At 40.7% G+C, this 20,472-nt stretch overlaps 1 protein-coding gene across 1 annotated transcript; it reads left to right on the top strand.

Moving 5' to 3' along the window:
- Positions 1–1,985: 1,985 nt before the first annotated feature.
- On the top strand, positions 1,986–19,351 carry ajm1 (apical junction component 1 homolog). The gene is made up of 2 exons (XM_080874821.1): positions 1,986–2,246; positions 13,707–19,351. The coding sequence occupies exon 2, from the start codon at positions 13,761–13,763 to the stop codon at positions 17,037–17,039; it is 3,279 nt and encodes a 1,092-aa protein (XP_080730947.1). The 5' UTR covers positions 1,986–2,246; positions 13,707–13,760; the 3' UTR covers positions 17,040–19,351.
- Positions 19,352–20,472: the final 1,121 nt, after the last annotated feature.

Raw genomic sequence — 20,472 nt, forward strand, 5'->3', positions numbered from 1 at the left:
ACCTTCTGAAGAAAAGAAAAGTTTATGGTTACTATAGAAATTTCTTAGTAACTGTACTGTCAATCTGTAATTATGCATACCTACTAATGATGTATTTTTAACCTTAAATGTGCTGTGAAGTGTTATTAATGTGCAGTTAATTAGTTTAAACTGCAGCTAAAATATAATCAGTTGGTCTATAAACTGTTCAAACATCAGTCTAAAACCTAAAATGGTCATAGCTGCATGAAAATCTAGACGTGAACAGGTTTGTCGTTTTATATTAACGGGTTTTGAGTTTTCTGTTGGTAAAATAATGTGCTAAGGATGAAAAACACAGCACTCCTTAATTGTTGCTGCTGTTGTTATTACAGACAGGTGATGGCAAGAAAATTAATAAATCTCATTAATTGATGTGAATGTAAACTGTGTTCCAAATTATTATGCAAATTGTATTTAAGTGTTATGAAGATTAAAAATGTTATTTTTCAATTACACTCATGGATGGCATTGTGTCTCAGGGCTCTTTGGATTACTAAAATCAATCTCGGACACCTGTGATAATTAGCTTGGCAGGTGAGCCCAATGAAATGAAAAACTACTAAAGGAGGATGTTCCACATTATTGTACTGTTAAGAGATTTGTGGCTGAGCCACAGCAGACATGGGCTCGTGCAGATAAAGGCACAATGAGGAAGGTTTCTGCCAGACAAATACATTGGATTAAGAGAGCAGCTGCTAAAAGGCCATTACAAAGCAGCAAACAGATATTTGAAGCTGCTGGTGCCTCTGGAGTCCCACGAACGTCAAGGTGTAGGACCCTCCAGAGGCTTACAGTTATGCATAAACCTTCTACTCGGCCACCCCTAACCAGTGCTCACAAGCAGAAACGGCTGCAGTGGGCCCAGAACTACATGAAGAATAGTTTTCAAACAGTCTTGTTCACTGATGAGTGCTGTGCAACCCTGGATGGTCCAGATGGAAGAGTAGTGGATGGTTGTTGGATGGCCACCATGTCCCAACAAGGCTGTGATGTCAGTAATTACGTGGTGGAGTCATGTTTTCGGCCCGAATCATGTGGATTCCAAGCTGGTCAGCCCCTTTAGGCTCCCTGAAGGTGTGAAATTGACCTCTGCAAAGTATGTGGACTTTCTGACCGACCACTTTCTTCCATGGTACAATATAAAAGACCGTTCTTTCTGCAACAAAATCATCATGCATGAGGATGCTGCAAGGAATACTATCTCATGCTGCAAGGAATACCTCTGCATCATTGGCTGCTATTGGCATAAAAGGAGAAAAACTCATGGTGTGGCCCCCATCCTCCCCTGACCTCAATCCTATTGAGAACCTTTGGAGCATTCTCAAGCAAAAGATCTATGAGGGTGGGAGGCAGTTCACATCCAAACAAGAGCTCTGGGAAGCTATTCTGACATCCTGCAAAGACATTCAAGCAGAAACTCTCCAAAAAACGTACAAGTTCCATGGATGCAAGAATTGCGAAACTGCTATCAAATAAAGGGTCCTATGTTAATATGTAACTTGACCTCTTAAGATGTTTTTGATTGAAAAGGCTTTTGATTTCAGTAAATATGATATCCTAATGCTGCAAATTTAACAAATTACCATTTTCAGTTCTTTACAACCTATGAAATGTTTTGAAACATCTGCTGTGCATCATAATTTGGGATAGTGCATTTTGTTAGTGTGTTAGTTTTGAAAAACATACCGTTTTCACTGGGATGTTTGTTCAGTAACATTCCAATTATACTCTAATGCTTGATGACTCGAAAATTATGCTGACTGTCACTTGGATCGACTATTTAGGAAAATCAGAGAAAAATGTCATTTGCATAATAATTTGGAACCGCGGTGTAAATGTGCGCCAGAGCTTTGCTTCTTTTGTACATGGTCATTGCAGTCAGGCGAAAGGCTGAGGCACTCAGCCTCATTGGAAGGGGTGGTTTCAGGCGTGTTGCTGTCAGTGGTACAGGCGCAATGGAGGGGGAGAGAGCGCGAGAGAGAAAGCGGGAGGGGGGACGGAGCACGGGTTGCGGCGACATACGTGTGGATGTTGCAGCAGGGTAACGCAGCAATCTACCGAGTAGGGAGGAGGAGGAAAAAAATTTAAAGATTCTGACCAATAAGGAGCAGCTTTGCCTTTTGCACATGTTCGATGTCGTCACTGAGAAACCACTATCACACTCCCTCGTGTCACGTCCCTAACAGAAAATGGATAAGCACAAGCTGGGAATCCGAACTGATGCGGTAAGATGCAGCTTTTGATTTACGGTATCGCGCTGTCCACTATTATGCACGCAGGAACGTTTGGATCGTCTCCCCCTCGCAAATCTCTGCTTAATTTCACAACACTGCGACGGTAATACGGGCCGAACAACATGCAGACCGTACACCTTGTTCTCGGATCTATGGTCTAATAATTAAACTGCTTGTAATCACTCGAAGCTCGCAGAGCATTGCATGTTCTGAGCATAGATGGGGTATTGGTTCTTTGTATTATTCATTTGGCTACTTTTTTTTGTGCTTTCTGCTGGCTGACGATAGGCTAATGTGTTCCCATCATCGAACACTGACATCATCCTCTTAAGGATTCAGGCTCCAGGCAGCAGCAGGAGCTGCAGGATGTGCTGCAGCAATCAGGATAGTAGCCTGCGCAGTATTAGCTACCCCAGCGATCCCATGCGACGTTTATTCACGCTTGATTCACGGCTCTGAGACGAGAGTTCATTTTATTTAAAAAAAAATGCTAGTGCTAGCCCTGAGCACTATGTATGCCCTCATACACAGATGTCAAAAATACTGGCAAATGCCTATCATTGCACCCATCAATACCCATCATTGCTTTATTGCCTCCCATATTAATTGGTCCATTATCAAATGGTCAATACAAACTAATAATTTTACCACTGTAGACCAGTAAAGTCAGATTTCTGCTGTAATGCAATAGGGTCGGCATGTGGCCACAGAGAGGCCACATACAGAGGTGTCTAAGAAGAACAATAGACATATTGTGAGGAAACTGCAGCAAAAAACATTGATCCAGCACACTGTCAATCATCTACACACATCATTTGTCTGCCAATGGATGCAGGAAAGTGAGAAGAAAAGGGCATTTGTAGAGGTGAGGAATCAGCTTGCTTGTAATAGTTCAGTTATGGGGCTGACACACAAGATACCAGAGACTGCTCCACCTGGATTGAGAACAAGTAAAGAGATGGAGCCTTCAAGTCTGCTGTACAGTGTGTCTTGGGTTGAACTTTGGTCTTGAAATTTCATATGTTCGTCAAAACAAAACACTTTATACACAATCCAAACAGAGAATGAATGAACCACACATCCAGCTGTCATATAAGTTTGTCCTAGTTACTTTTATTTTGTTTCAGTTTGGGAGGGGATGAAGTTAGATTTTTGCTTTTCATTAGGGCTATGCCATATCATGCTGTCCGTGGACTAAAATTTTACTTGATATAAAAATGTTATATTAGGATGTCATTGCTATTGCCTTTCCCTCGTACATGCAACAACAAGACAAGCTGAGATATGTCTTTTTGTGTGATGATTTAGTATCTAAAAGAGAATCATAACTGAACATGCATATGGTGAAAGCCCTGAAATCTTCTACTATGAATTTTACATGTAATTGATATAGTATTTGGTTTAGCATTATCTTGCTGAAACACACAATTCCTTCCCTGCAAAAGATGTTGTCTGGATACGAGCATACACTAACAGTCAAAAATTTGGACACACCTTTTCATTTAATGTTTTTTCTTTAATTAAATGACTATTTACATTTTAGATTCTCACTGAAGGCATCAAAACTGTGAAGAAGCACATATGGAATTATGTAGTAAACAAAAAAGTGTGAAATAACTTAAAACATGTTTTGTATTTTATATTATTCAAAACAGCCACTCGTTGCATTGATTACTGCTTTGCACACTAACATTCTGTCAATGTCCTTCATGAAATGGTTTTCCAAGATCTTGTTGGCTGTTTTCTGTGGTCCATCACCTCCCAAACCTTCTCGATTAGGTTTAGGTCAGATGACTGTGGAGGTCAGGCCATCTGATGCAGCATTCCATCACTCTCCCTCATGGTCAAATAGCCCTTACACAGGCTGGAGGTGTGTTTGGGATGGGATGGCACGCTGCTGCAGGATGCTGTGGTAGCCATTAGGGCTGCCACGATTTGTCGACTAGTCACGATTACGTCGACTATCAAAATCGTCGACGACTGATTTAATAGTCGACGCGTCGTTTGAAACTTTGTACGATCACAAAAGACGCAGGAATAAGTGGCAGGATTTAAGAGTGTAATAACGGACTGAAACAGAAGATGGCAGCATTGCATGTACAAGGATGTCAGCTACCGTTAAACCCCGAAGAAGAAGAAGAAGAAGAAGCAGCTGTGTCCCAGAATTCATAGCGCGGCCCAGCGCAGTTTCCAACAATGGCGGCAGCTAGTTAGTTTTAATGTTACTCTTATTATTCTTTCTGGGTCACAAAATAAACGTTTAACATATTTTCAGGCGAGAATGTAGCTGTGTAAACCTCAAATATCTGCTCAGTTTATCAGGACACCACATATTTTCAAAAGCGCTCCGACGTTTTCGGAGACATCTGTTACCCACTAGCTCGTTAGCGAGCCGGGGGCTAGGCTCACTAGCGCCGTGAGAACACCGGACTCCCCGCAAATCGTTTTCAAACCCACCGCCGTCTTTCGCTACTCAGGTTAAATATATATGAGTCACTTAGATAACTTAAAATGTTATTGTTTGGCTTTTTTTTTTTTAGTATTTTATTTGTTCCTGAGTAAATCGGTTTGGCTGAGATTAAAGTTATAGTTTTTACACAGCTGAATAAACGTCAAGCAGACAGCTGATTATCAGAAGTGTGAGATGCTCCAGAATATACTCCAGTGTCCTGTTATATTTTAGATAGCAAGGAGTTTATTAATCTTCACCGAAACAATCTGCAAATTTCATTAAAATTCAATAAACTATCATCTTGTCTTTATTTTTAGTTAGCACATACCTTAAACACTTAAAGCTGTAAGCTAATGATAGTTATATAAGAGCAGATGCTGCTGGTGCAATAAGCTGTAGTTTTACGTCTAATGGATGATGATCTGATTAGTCGACTAATCGCAAAAATAATCGGTGACTAGTCGACTATCAAAATAATCGTTTGTGGCAGCCCTAGTAGCCATGCTGGTTCAGTGTCCCTTCGGTGTTGAATAAATTCCCCAACAGTGTCACCACCAAAGCACCCCTACACCATCACACCTCATCCTTCATACTTAATGACAGGAACTATGCATGTAGAGACCAAAGACACAAAGACACTGCGGGTAGAACCAAAGATCTCAAATTTGGACTCATCAGACCAAAGCACAGATTTTCACTGGTCTAATGTCCATTCCTTGTGTTTCTTGGCCCAAACAAATCCCTTCTGCTTGTTGCTTTTCCTTGGTATTGGTTCTTTAGCAAGCATTAAATTATCATGATAAGTGTGTTATTTTAAAAAGATCACTGGGAGATGTTTTCAAAAGATCAAATTTTCCCAGGAACAACGGGCTTATATTTTGAAGCCTGTTACAGTATATAATTTTTTGCTGTTGCTGTAATTTCTTACTGCTGTATAAAGTATATGCCATATTCTCACTGTTATGTTTCCATCTTATTTTTTACCATGAAATATTTCATCTGTTCCCAATGTCATCTTTTGGTCAGATCTGTCCATTTGAATATTTAATATGAAAGTAGTAGTTTTTACTGAACCAAAAACTGTGTTAGGCATGTTGGCACAACTGAAAAGCTTTGATGAAGGAGTTTCACACACAGCCTCCCATATACTGCTCCTGAACAGAATTCCTGTATCAGTTTAAAAGTCTTCTTACCTTCTTCTGTAGTTATAAGTATTTTGGTATATGTGATATATTTTTTAATACCGCAATAAAAAAAAAAATCAAGTACACATGTATAACAACTTCAGTTTTTAATACTGTATTATAATTTAGATTTTCAAGGCTTCCATGCCTCAAACATTTGACAGTACAGAACAAAAAATGTCTAGGTAGTCTAAGTAGCTTGGAAAGAAAAACATCTGGACTTCTTTTAGTTTCTTGAAGATGTTTCACCTCTCATCTGAGAAGCTTCTTCAGTTCTAAGATTGGTGTGGTGGAGTGAGTAGTGGATGTAGAACTGGAACTATGGAAAATGTAGAGATTTAAATCCTACCGTTCATTAGCTCAATCATCATTGAGCTAATGAACGGTAGTTCAATGATGATAGCTCATTGCTTTAAAAGCATCAATATCAGCTCCTCTCTAACAGCATGGTGGGAGTTTCTAAAAATGACTGAGTCTTCATTGATCCCATGGTCTTCGAACACCCATTTGGAACAACCCTGACATACTACAGAACAATGATATGATAAACTTTGCAGATTTGAGTTGTAAACGAATTAAATACTTTGAACAGTTATGAATAATCGAAAAAAACAGACTTTATACCGTTTGACAGATTAGCTAAACAATATGGAATTATCAAGAATAGATTTTTAGAATATTAACAAATTAAATCTATAGTAAAAAATAAATTTAAGCCTAATCAAGTCAAATTATAAACACCACCAAGTGTGGTATAATTCCTTAATCTCAAAACCCCTCAAATTACTGTCTAAAATATACAGGACACTCCTAAATAAATGAATCAATATCACTTCCTATTGCGAAATAGGAGGCGGATCTATCAGTCAGCTTGGACAACAGCTTCTGACATGTTCTTCTTCAGACATGTTTAAAAACATTTAATTTGATTAGAAATCACAGTCTACAATATAAAATACTACACAGGGTGCACTATACAGGTCAGCGGATGTTCAGGATGGGTTTTACATCTTCTGCGCACACTGTCAAGACAATACACCTGACAATTATATCCCCGCTCTCTGCTTCTGTCCACTTTTTCAGACATTTTAGCACAGGATATGCGAAGACTATCAATGTCTGAAATGTAACATTTCAGCCTCCCCTTTGCTTGCTGAGTGACTTAAATGATTTCACTATGGAGATGAACACAGTCCACATGGCTCTCACTGCCTTCTGCAAATCCTAAGCAGACTGTCTGGGGGTTCTCTAGGAGTGGGTTTTTTGGGGGTCTTGACCTGGGGGCTGTAGTGCTGGCTGGGATGGGGCTCTGGTGGCTCTTGGGTGGTGTCTTTATGGTGGCTGCATGCAGCAGGGCTCGGGGAGGTCTATGCTGGCAGACATTGCAGTGCGGGTCCGGGCCAGGCTTGGGGACTTGGGGTTCTGTGGGTGCTTTGTGTCCAAGCTGGTGTTCTGGCTAGCCTGGGGGCCTGGTTCCTGGTTGGTGTATCACCGGAGTTGTGCGTGGGTGCATGCAATGGGGCCTGGCACTGACGCGGGGCCTTTGGTGCATTTGTAGAGCTAGGGCCTCTTTAGATGGCGGGGAGGTTGTTACCATCTTTTGCAGGTGGTTTCTGCTCTTGTGGAATACACTCTGCAGGTGTAGTCTGTGAGTTGACTGAATGTTGGGGTGGGTGTAGTTTTCCTCTGCAGTAGGGTCGAATGGGCTATGTGGGCTCTGTGGGCCATGGTAGTGCTGTTGCTGTGAGCCCCGGTCTCGATGGACCTGAGCTCTCTGCCCTTGGTGGATTTGGGGGAACAGGTGTGCCCATGGGGGTCAACGAGAAGGCTGGCTGCAGGGCGGGGGGTACTTTCCCCCCCACCCCTTTCCTCGCCTCCTCATCGCTAATTTCTTCCCTCTTCTCACACCCCCATTCGCTGTTTGCTCTCTGGGGCAGGGGGCCAGGAGGAGGTCTGGTTGGTGTCTGGGCTGGTGGACTTCCCTGCTGCTGCGGGACCGGGGCAGTCTGCTAGTCTCCACCCCAGAGTAAAGGGAACCATATCCTTGGTCTGGGGTCAGATTGCCCCTCTGGGCATGTTGGTGCCTGGACCTGGGAGCAGAGTGTGTATACTGCGTTCTGTGTGTCTCAATGTTGGGTGAGTATGTGAGTATGTATTTTTATTAGTGCTGTCAAAATTAACGCGTTAACGCAAATTAATCTGCCATCACGGTAAACGCAATTAAAATTTTTAACACAATTGACGCATCTAGAGTGCAGAATTACTCAAAATACCTGAACTGTTTCTGTCAATGCATTTCGAGCAGTTTGTTGACTGATTCTGATTCTTATATAGCGCTTTTCTAATCTCCTGGAGTACTCAAAGCGCTCTATACAACACGCCACATTCATCCGTACACACCCGTTCACACAAGCACTGTTGTCTATGCTTTGTCGGTGCTTTCTAACTAACATACATTCATACGCATTCATACTCCAATGGATGCATTGGAGAGCAGGTGGGGGTTAGTGTCTTGTCCGAGGATTTTTGGTATGGAGGAACAAGGAATCGAACCACCAAGGAACTTTACTATAAAAGGAGTCCAAAATGACCCAGACTGGTGTGGCAGTTCCTGAGGTTTTTCCAGGTGGAGCTTTTAGCAACTCCATTGATGATTTTTTTTTTAAAGTAATGTGGTAGCAATATACACAACAGATAGATTAAAGACACTGCAGTGTGCTGAAAGTTCACAGGCTCTCTGTGACAGTGCCTGTTGAGGTGGTAACCAACAAACCAGAGGTGAATGGAGCCATCTACCTCCTTAAGGCCTTACTTGTTGTAGGGCTGTCTTGGTTGATATCACGTGGAAATCTGGAGCAGAACCTTTTGTTTGGGAAACCAGGGTGGTGATTCCTGTCTTTAAGAAGGGGGATCACCAACAGTGTTCCAACTATAGGGGCATCACACTACTCAGCCTCCCTAAGAAGGTCAATGCCAAGGTACTAGAAAGGAGACTTTGTCCTATTGGAACATCAGCTTCAGTGGTCTTTTTCCTGGTAGTAGAACACTGGACCAGCTCTTTTTCCTCTTGAGGATATTTGAGTCTGCAGAGAGTTCTCCCAACCAGTCTACATGTGCTTTGTGAACCTGAAGGCATAAAACACATCCTTCAGGGTACAGAGTATTTACTACAAGCCATTGTCGTGAGAGCTTGGTCCACATTGCTGGCAATAAGTTGTACTTGTTCCCAACTGGTCTCAGCAGCATTAGTAGTTCAAAACCATGTAATGTTATGCCTGTCTGTTTCAACAGTTGTTTATTCTTTCTGCTTATGACTTGACTGGGTGTTCCTGGAAAACCTCCTGATTACTAGGTGACCTGTTCTACCTACTGAGCTACAGCAGCCCCAATTAAATGATGATTAAATGATGGCTATCCGCTCCCCTAGCACTGTCCCAGGTGAGGATGCTGCCCCATCCTCTTCTGCAGCCGAGGTACAAGTCACCTCCACCTCACCTCTAAGTTTAACCAGCTTAAGTTTAAGAACCCTACCATCATTAGTCTACTTCTTAAACCATGCAAAGATAGATGACTAATGACTACCATCCAGCTACTGCCCAATGTCACACATAAATCTAGACCACAGAATACTTTGCAAAGCCCTTGCAAGAAGATTAAGAAAAAAATCACTCCATTTATAATACACCCTGACTAAACAGGTTTTATCAGGAGCAGATACTCAGCCACTAACACATGCAAACTAATAAATGTAATAGATTATTGCTTACTTTGGAGCTTCGGAAAGTAAGATCAATCTACAAATGGGCACCAGACAGGGCTATCCACTCTGCCACTTCCTTTTTTGTCATTTTCATTGAGTCATTATCAGCAGCAGTCCGACACAAATGTAAATATTAAAAGAAAATACAAACCGTAAGATAAGCTTATATGCTGATGATGTATTATTTGTCCTTGGTAACACACAAACCTATCTTCTGAGGACAATCACATTAATAGAAAAGTATTCATCTATATCAAACTACTCCATCAAATGGAGCAAATCAACAGTTGCCTCTGAATTTTAATTTTTAGAACACCTCCACTGTGTCACTATAGTCAGGTAACATTTAGATATTTAGGTATAATTATTTTTCTCCCAGGGTCTCAGATATGGTACAGTTGAACCATATTCCTCTACTATAAATGGTCTTACATGTTGGAAAACTTTACCTATATTTCTCATGGGAAGAATTTCCACAAATAAGTCTTAAAACTCTACAAAAGCCAAAACACAATGGTGGTGTAGAAATACCAAATTTCCGTTGCATGTTATTCAAGATAGAAACTCTGTTTCATTTCAGAAATTCATCAGCAAAAGTAAGTTTCTTGAATATCAGGAATTGAAATCCATCAAACAGGAAAGATTTAATCCCAATGAACTGAACTTGATTATGAATTATTACATTCCTGTACCTAGGACGGGGCGATATATCAAGTTTTTAAATATATCAATATATTTTTATATGAGATAAGAGATGTGACAATATCGTTTATATCAATATAGTGGAACCGCAAGTTTGCCTCTCTTTCATCCACTTTTATCTCTGCGCTGCGTTACTCGGCCTCGCCTCTCTCCTTCACTGAACACAACTCCCCCTCCCCCATCGCTTCACCTGCAGGTAACGACAAGATGGACACAGCAGCTATCAAAGAGCAGCTGGTCGGTAAAAAGAAAACATTTGGAGATTACTATTTTAGTGCTGCAGCGTTACTCTCGTTAAAATGACGTTAACTCCATAACTGTATTAACGCGGCAAATCTCCGTTAATGAGTTACCGTGGATCGCCCCGTGCATGGGGCTGCACAGTGTCAACGCGTTAGCGTTGCGGTTAGTGGTTACGTCATTAACATGTTGACGCCGTGCAGCTAGCACTACTAGTATTTTCACTATTTACAACAGCGCCATAAAGTGCAAAATGAAGAGGGTGTGAAGAGTGCTGTATCCCAGACCGCGAAGTCTCCCAGCCTCCTGCCCCGAAACAAACTACCTTACAAAACTCGTGTACCGTATTTTTTGAACTATAACCTTACACTAAAATCCTTTCATTTTCTCAAAAATCGACAGTGTGCCTTATGTATGAATTCTGGTTGTGCTTACTGACTGCAAACCGATTTTATGTGGTAGCAATCTGTCAAAAATGCTTTAGTACGACTTTGGTAAGATACGAAGCTGCACCGCTTGATGGATTGTTGGAGCATTATGGCTACCATAGTCTGGAGCCTCACAGAGTAATGCATACCTTCTTCAACGTAATATTACCGTATTGTGTGCGTATAAGGACCACAAATGGCACCTGTAAGAGACACGGTTACGAAGCGGATTTAAAACTCAAGGCTGTCAGTCACGCAGTAGAACTTGGGAACAGAGCAGCTGCGAAATCTGTCTGGCTTTGTTATTATGCTCAGCGTCTGTTAGCTTACATTTTGACTGCACAATTGTGAGCGTTTTGTTATGCACAAAAACAACATCTGGGACACAGCTTTGACTAAGAACTCTCTTTTTGTTCTTACTTTATGGGTTTAAAAAATTTCGAGATATATATCGTATATCGCCATCCAGCTAAAGAATATCGAGATATGAATTTTAGGCCATATCGCCCAGCCCTACCTGTACCCCCAAATTGTTATCAAAAATATTATTATTAAAATGATGATTCAATTTCCTTTCCAACCACAAAGTGGGAGCGAAGTCTTTCCATCAATCCAGACCAAAACTTCAAGACACAAATATGCTTACACACCTTCAAAATGACTAAAAGCACCAATTTACAACTTATACAATACAAAAGTATACATAGAACACACTACACAGGACAAAGGATGCTCCAACTGTGCCTTACAGACTATGCACACACTGAACAGTGAACACAACAGATAACTATATGCACACAACAGATAACTATATGCATGCTATATGATCTTGTGTTCCTGGTCATATAGGTTCTGGCAGAGAACCGCTGAACAGGACCCATCCATATGAGGACCTATCCATATGAATTAGTGTCTATATCCCAACCCCACGTAGTTGTGTAGCTTAGGTGACGTAAGTGAATTTGCTAGGAAAGTAAATACGTCACATATACATCTTACTTCCTTACACATCACTAATTAAAACTATAATCATGAAAGGATAATTAAAAAAAACAGATTCTGTATAACTCAATATAGAATTTTACGTATAGATCTACTGTTATCATCTTGTTTCTTTTATTTATCTCTGGTCCCCACTGATCAAGTACATTACTTTGTTGGTGATAGTTGTCGACTGTAGTGCCCTCTCCCTGCCTGCATTGCAGGTGGCTGGGGGTGGTCTCTAGGGCTATGGGTGTCTAGCGGATTCCTGGGGCCTGGAGGGGCCTGGAGATGGGTGCTGGCCCCAGGCCGGGTGGCTTGCCTCTTCTTTGCAGGTCCAGGAGCTCAACCTGGGGCTCTGATGCGGGGGTCGCAGATTTTCTGGTTAGGCCCCTGGTTCCATAGGGGTGGTCTGCATTCAATTCAATTCAATTTTATTTATATAGCGCCAAATCACAACATAAGTCGCCTCAAGGTGCTTCATAGATACAGAGAAAAACCCAACAATCATATGACCCCCTATGAGCAAGCACTTTGGCAACAGTGGGAAGGAAAAACTCCCTTTTAACAGGAAGAAACCTCCGGCAGAACCAGGCTCAGGGAGGGGCGGCCATCTGCTGCGACCGGTTGGGGTGAGAGAAGGAAGACAGGATAAAGACATGCTGTGGAAGAGAGACATAGGTTAATAACAGATATGATTCAATGCAGAGAGGTCTGTTAATACATAGTGAGTGAGAAAGGTGACTGGAAAGGAAAAACTCAATGCATCATGGGAATCCCCCGGCAGCCTATGTCTATTGCAGCATAGCTAAGGGAGGATTCAGGGTCACCTGGTCCAGCCCTAACTATATGCTTTAGCAAAAAGGAAAGTTTTAAGCCTAATCTTAAAAGTAGAGATAGTGTCTGTCTCCTGAATCCAAACTGGAAGCTGGTTCCACAGAAGAGGGGCCTGAAAACTGAAGCAGCGGTGCTCTGGTGTACAGAAGAAGAGAGAATAAGAAAAGTGGGCCCAGGACCCATGCAAGCTGTTTGCATGGGTCCCGGGTTCTTCGTGTTATGGGCAGTGGGTGACCTGCTCATCTTGCATCTGTCCCCTCAGTTTTAATAGCACTCTAGTTCTCATACAGTCATACTCACTATTTAGACCCCATACTGGTTGGCTGGTGATCTGGGGCCAGGCTGGCTGCATTCCAGTGTTGGCTCTGGGAGGGCATGTGTTCATATGCATTTTGGAGGGTCGGGTCGATGTGGATAGATATGTGTCTTTGTGCATTGTGTGTGTGTGTGTGTGTGTACAGCTAGGCATTGGGTCTGGGGATTGCTAAGTTTTAGTCAATGTGGGAAATTCGATTGAAGATAACGGGGGCCCCCTCCCTGCTGCCCCCAACTGATTGTTGCCACCCTCAATATCTTATTAGTTAAGTAGTTGCCTAAGTGGCATCTCACTAGCTGCATCAGTGTCAGCAGCAACTCTATTCCAAGTTGTTCACAAGGAAAGTTAATCTTGAAATGGAGAAAAAATTTGATGACCTTTTTCAATTCCATGATTTAGAGCGGTACAATTTTGCTCGACTAAATTTGTAGTACTGATCTTGTTTTGATCTACAACAGTCCTAGAAGGCTGAATAGTTTGCAGAATTTAATATAAATTTTCGTTATTAATGTTTGTACAAAATGTGACTGAAATTCTTTGTTTTTCTCCAGGCAACATCAACATTAAAGCAACTTGATGGAGAAAACTAGAGGAATCCCTTTAAGATGACACGCACAGACCCACCTGACATACTGGTATCAACGGTGCATCAAGACATAAAAGTGATCCCCATTTCTTCACTCTATAAGTCCTTACAATCTTCCAAACAATGTGATAGTATAAATTCCAACACACTGGAGGACGGTAAAAGCAAAGACAATAAGAGACACTGCCGTACCTTTGACTATAAGTCACTGGAGTACCCCAAATCACACAAATATCCTATGGATTCTCCATACAGGAAAGGAGATAGGCAGGCATCCAACCAAGATGTTGCCTGGAATGTGTTGGGCCACCGGCAGAGGTACCGTTTTTCTGCTCCTGACATTTTTAGTCACAGGTTGACTCCTCAGCCAGTGACAACAGATATGGCCAGTGAGGTAATTGTCCCTGAACAAAAACGAAGGACCAGGTCAAAAAGTGCACCTCGAGTCCAGACAACTTTCACTGCCGTGTCTCTTGAAGGATCATCATCTTCAGGAAGGAAGGGCAGAGAGTTCCAAAGGGATTATAGAGACTCCCGTCGGAGACCAGAAGTATCACCACATAGGGAACCCTCCTATGCAGCAACCAGGGCTCATATGCAAGAAGTACATCCCATTAAGTTGCAGCCACAAATGGGTGACAGTAGTCGATATTCTCCTCACTACACTGCTGATAATTTTGAGGATGAAGGTCTGGATAAACCAGCAACTAGCCCTCATGTCAGGTGTCGGGTTGACATCAAGCCTGATGATGCAACATTACATCATTCAGGACGGAAAAATGCCACACCTCAAATGGACATACCCTGGCAGAGACACCACAGTGCAGGGACTAGGAGCCTGACTGTGCCACGTCATTTCTCATATTCTAGAACGCCTACTCCCACTGACTCATTTGTTACAGAAAGTCGACAAAGTTATCAATATTCCCGTAGCATGCCAAGTAGTTATGTACAACCTATGGAGATTTCCTTGCAGAGGATGCCTTCATCAGGTGATTTCTATGGCAGAGAACGCAGAGCTCACTCTAGTCCTAATGTGCCAACTAAGTTCTTTTATGCAGATGACCCAGGGGGATATGTTACTACTGCTCCTCCTCAACCAAGTTCTTACTTTCATGATGAACGTTACACACCTGGACAAGCATATACTCCAAAAGTCCAATTTGTGCAAGATCCAAGAACTCGAATAGTGCATGCTGTAGCTACAAGACCATATTATTCTGAAATGGAGCCCTATTCATACTCTATGAAGACAGGGTATCCCAAACCCTATGCAGCAAATGAACCATGGCCATATATCATACAGACACCTCCAACAAGAATATTTTATGGGGATGATCCAAGGTCTTATCAAATTCAGACTGCTCCACCTAGGTTTTATTATTCCAGTGAGATGTATGCAATGCCACCAGAGCACCATGTCCCAGCTAGGGCATATTACACTGAAGGCAGAAGACATGCTAGAGTAATGCATTCACAAACAGATGACTGGTATGGTTCAGATGCATCTGGTTACACCACCAATCCTCCCTCTCATGCATCTCAAGTCACTCCAACAAGAGTACAACAAGAGCCTGCACTGACTCCGTGGTATACCAACCCATGTGTTGAACCTCAAAGATTTGGTACAGATTCCAAATCTTACTCAAGGTCTTGGGACAATATTCTGAACTCACGTGTGGAAAGAGAACAGCCTCTTCCTGTACAGCGAGGTCAGAGTTATGATGATCTTCTTGACTCCAGAAAGCCCGAGAGATCTGCTGGTGAAAAACCACAACCAGTGGTTGTTAATCTCTCTAGTTCACCAAGACGCTATGCAGCCTTGTCAATGTCTGACAACTCACTGATTGACAAAAGCCCAACAGAGATATCAAAGAGCAGCTCCAGTAAACTCTGGTTTGTCACCCCTGAAATAACAATCACAGATAATGACATTCGATCAAGTAGCCTTAATAAGGCTGAAGGACGATCTGCCAGTTGGGACATTCTTGATACCAGAAGCACAGAGAGTCCAGAAATGATTCATCGGGATTTTGAAAGCTCAGCCAAAGAGAAGACACATGACAATGCTTCACTTCAGCAAAGTCTTGAACAACTTGATGAACTTCTGGCTGATCTTGTGACTGACTATAAGCCACCCAGCAGAAGGGCAAGTGAAGACATTCTGGACCAACTAAAGAAGTTAATTGATGAGGAAGAAGCAGTGTCTTTGTCCAGAAAGAGTTCAAAGACAGGCACAGAAGAAGCAGCTCCTCTGGACAAACAACCCACCTCGATCCGAATGAATCCTGATGCTTTTCGAGATATAGATGGGGCAAGTGATGTAATGAAGAGTGCAGACGAGTGTTCCCCTGATCAGAGCCCAGATGAGGATGATACAATGATGTGCTCTAACAACAAATGCCGGAGGACAGAAACCCTATTCAATGCCTGCCTTTATTTTAAATCCTGCCATAGCTGTTACACCTATTACTGCTCTCGAAATTGTCGCAGGGAGGACTGGGATATTCATAAAGAAAGCTGCCTGTATGGAAGAATTGGTAGCACTTGCCGTCATATCATCAAACACTGTCGGGAGACTGTTGAAGTCCACAAAGCCTTCTCCCGTATTGCCAAAGTTGGCTACCTTTCTCGAGGTAGAGGAGTTCTCTTCCTTGGTTTTCCTAACCCTTTGTCATCTAGTAACTTCTTGCAGTATGGTCTGGATAGTTTACTTATGTCTCCTACATATTTGTCCCTTCGAGAGCTTGAAAGCTTCAAAGACAACCTAGGGGAGTACTGTAAAGAACTGCAGGAAGCTGGTAAAGAGTATGACCCAAACGAATGTTTCATCTTAAATGTATCCATTGCTGTAGGTGAGCAGTTGCCTGAAGGGCCATCACCAAGGAACCAAGCTCCAACTGTCAGAAAATATGCAAAAGTAGCATTGGCTTCGTTTAGCCCAGAGAGAAAGGTTCACAAGCAAGAGAGTGACATGGAAACACTGATCCTTACTCCACCCCCAGGAACAGCAGATCTCGACAAAGAGGGAGAAGAAGGCCGGAAGGCCAGAGAAATTTGTTTCATTAATATACAACGAGAGTTAAGGATTCGAGGGGTTTTCTTGCGCCACGAATACCCACAAGTGTATCAGCAGCTCTGTGAGTTTGTGGAAAGTAACAGAAGATTCACTCCTACTACAATCTATCCTATTGATAAGAGGACTGGTAAACAGTTTATGTGCATGATTATGGCTGCTTCAGAGCCCAGGACGTTGGATTGGATAGGCACCCCACATCTCCTTGATGACATTATTTAAGTGCACCTTTAGTTGTAAATATATATGTATAGAAATACATATATATTGTTATACATATTTATATATCCACTCAATAACAAAACATTTGTAGATAACTATTTTGTTATCAAAATAATATATATATTCATGTTTACTTCGTCAGTATTAATCTTTATCAGAATACTTCCTGTCAGGTGCAGAATGAGTAAAATACATTTTTTACATTTTTTTAACATACCTTTTATCAGCCACACTTAATTTAAATAAAATTTAATTATTAGTACGCTGATCATTTATGATACATTTTCTTTTGCTAAGGTGTGCACAAAGGAAAATTCTGGTGTTTTCATTTTATTTAAATTAACAAGTTCTGTATATTCTTTGAATTATAGCCTCTTTAAATGATTGTCCGTTTCTGTGAGTGAATACCATGCTGAAAAAATGAAATTTATTTATAATTTTCGTAACTATATAACTTTCCTATGCAAGGTTATTTCACGAATTAACTACAGAAATTGTAGTTTCTCTTATTATATTATATTATATTATATTATATTATATGTAAAAAAAATAGCTGCAACTGAGCTAAAATATAAAAAATTTTAATGGAAGCATAAATACTCATAATAAGACAACTCTGAAGTGAGATTTAAAACAAAAACTGATGTATGTATGCTGCTTTGGTAGGAATACTACACTTACAAAAACACTATTTTCCTCTTTCCCGAGACAGTACTTTGGAGAGTGGCTCAATTCAGTAGTTGTTCATGGGTGCTTTGCAAAATCAGCTGAGCAGTATTGGGCTTGAGTTACATTTTAATGGATATTGGAATGGTGCCAGCTATCAGCCACACTGTGTGTTGGCCTGTACTGTTTAGTTTTAAGCACTGTGAATAGTGAGTGTTATCTACTACAACAAAAATAAGCAAACAAAACCATGCACATACAAAATGGTCTGATATCGATAAATTATGTATTTTTTAGATATATTAATAAATGAAACTATATGAGTAAACAGCAGGAGCAGGTTATTGTTCTTAGAGCAAGGTGAGCCAGAGTAGTAGCTATATGGTACATACATGTTTAAAGGAGACATTAGCTGTGTATTTGTGCTGCACTAGTTTTAATTCATCTGTGTCTTACACCCTCCTATTTTGGTTTTAGCAAACTGGAATCATTACATATTACTCATTGTTTTCAGAAGTTTTAGAAATATTTCTTAATGAAACCATTTCACATAGAAAGTGGCTTGTGCACTGATTGCTAGGTTGAGCGAATGGCTCAAAATTTGTGCTGTGCTGTGCTTGGGTCTGTACTACAAAATTATTATTTTGCAACCACTTGTGATCTTTATGTGTAATGTGTAACCTTTCCCCATCATTCTGTGTTTTCTTTTGGTTGTACAAATTTCCATTACACCGCATGCAGAAGTGCTCCACAGCTGCCACGCTTGCACTGCATTTTTCTTGACGCAATGGTAATCTGTTCTTGCACGATGCAAGCTATAGAAAAGAATGCGTTCCAGAGCGCAAAGGTGCTACTGTCACCTGGTGTGTGAAAGACACTTCAACCATGTTGGTTCATTATTTGTAAGCGTAGAACATTTCTCGACTTTGCTTTTGTAGTATCTAAATCTCAAATGCCTGCCAGCACAGTGATTACATTTTTAAATCAGTTTTAAAGAATCAGTCATGTGTTGCAGCAATTTGAAAATTGTTCAGCCAAGCCCTTTTTTGACCTGTGTATTTGAAAAAGTCATGACTCTGTCAGTTAGCTAGTGCTCAAAAGTCAGCCCAACCTTTAATCATTCCTTGACATTTCAGTTTTTCCCTTGTGATATCACCTTTCCTTACATTTTGTAATACAAAGTACAATGAAACTTGAAGCACATATATTCGAAAGTCAATTTTATTTATAGGATGTGCTGTATAGATTCAGTAAAAAGTTGCTGGCTGCATGTGATTCTGTTTTCTATGCCCTGATATCATTTTAAAATGACAAATGATAGTAACTTGCTTGATGAATGGATTTGTCAAAACTATCCTAAGAAAAATAGGAATTTCCCATTTTTGTCATTTAAGTTAAAATAATATATTAAAGCAATGAAGAAGAGACCTCACTAAAAAGTCTAGAAAACTCTGTAGTCTTGTATTTTTTATACTTTCAATGTGAGTGTCTGAGTGTGTCAATTTATAAATCATATATAATAAATGGAATGGGAACTGCTGTCTAGCTGTTCATGTGATTATTATAATATTGTTTTAGATTCCCAGTAAAGCACCTTGTAACAGATTTGTGTCTTAAAAAGTGCTATATAAATAAATTTCACTTACTTACCTGCTATGTTTAGCAAGGTCAGACTGTCAAGTTCTTAATTTTTCTTCAAAAGAGGGATACATATACATACACAATACTGTGCAAAAGTCTTGACCCCTTGTCACTTCATATTTTTCTTCCAAGAAGGCGTCAAAAAAAATCTACTAGTTGATCAATCTGAATGGTCTCAGTGGGAAAGGTGGCTGCCAAGAAGCCATTCTTAAAGAAGGGAAACAGGGAGAAATTTCTGGTGTAAGAACTGAACTGAAAATCAGAGGCAACAGGTCTGATTAGAGTGATGCATCCAAATTTGATATCTTTTGCTCCAATCATCCTCAGAGTGGACGTCCCAGCAACTCCACCCTGTCAGATCATGCAAAACTCAGAAAAAAAACAGGATGTCTAATTAGCAATTAGCTTTCTTTCTTTTTTTTAAGAGTTAATCTACGTTCCTCCCTACAATACAGCAGTGCAAAATTCTGAAACCAAGCCCCATTTTTTATATTTAGCTGGGAAAATAGGAAATGGGTGCAGTAATTTTTTGAAACCGGCAAACATACATGTAAATACAATATAAAAGCCAAACTCTTTATTCTTCAACAAAGCCTGGAGTGTCTTAGGTGAGCTCTTGTAATGTCTTTCATTTTTTTTCAGGATTCTTTCTCCAGACTTCTTGAAGGCACTCCAAAGCGCTTCTTTGGCTTCTGGCTCTCTGGCGTTTTTTATTTTTTTATTTATTTATTTTTAATAATATCCTGTCCTGTCTGACAGCTTTTGCAATCAGAATATAGAAACAAATACAAATGCACACACTTTTTCGTTGTTATGTTTCAACGTTATGTTAACCTTAACGCATTAACGCTGATTAATCTGTCATCACCATTGACACAGTTAAAATTTTTAACTAAATTAACCCATCTGGAGTGCAGAATGACTCAAAATCTCTGAAATGTCTCTGTCAACGGGCAGTTTGTCCAAAGTTTGTCCATTCTGCGCTGCAGATTGGTTAAATACGTTAAAAATTTTAATTGACTTAATTGTGATGACGCATTAGCGCGTTAACGTTGATAGCTCTAGTTTCAATATGGTTTATTTCTCTACCCAGGTATGCTTCTAGTGCATTCACACTGTGGTTGGG

Source organism: Rhamphochromis sp. 'chilingali', assembly GCF_963969265.1.
Source record: "Rhamphochromis sp. 'chilingali' genome assembly, chromosome: 2".
In the NCBI taxonomy this organism is placed as follows: domain Eukaryota; kingdom Metazoa; phylum Chordata; class Actinopteri; order Cichliformes; family Cichlidae; genus Rhamphochromis; species Rhamphochromis sp. 'chilingali'.

Excerpts from the sequence above, each read along its gene's own strand:
- ajm1 (XM_080874821.1), top strand. The coding sequence starts at position 13,761 with ATGACACGCACAGACCCACCTGACATACTGGTATCAACGGTGCATCAA.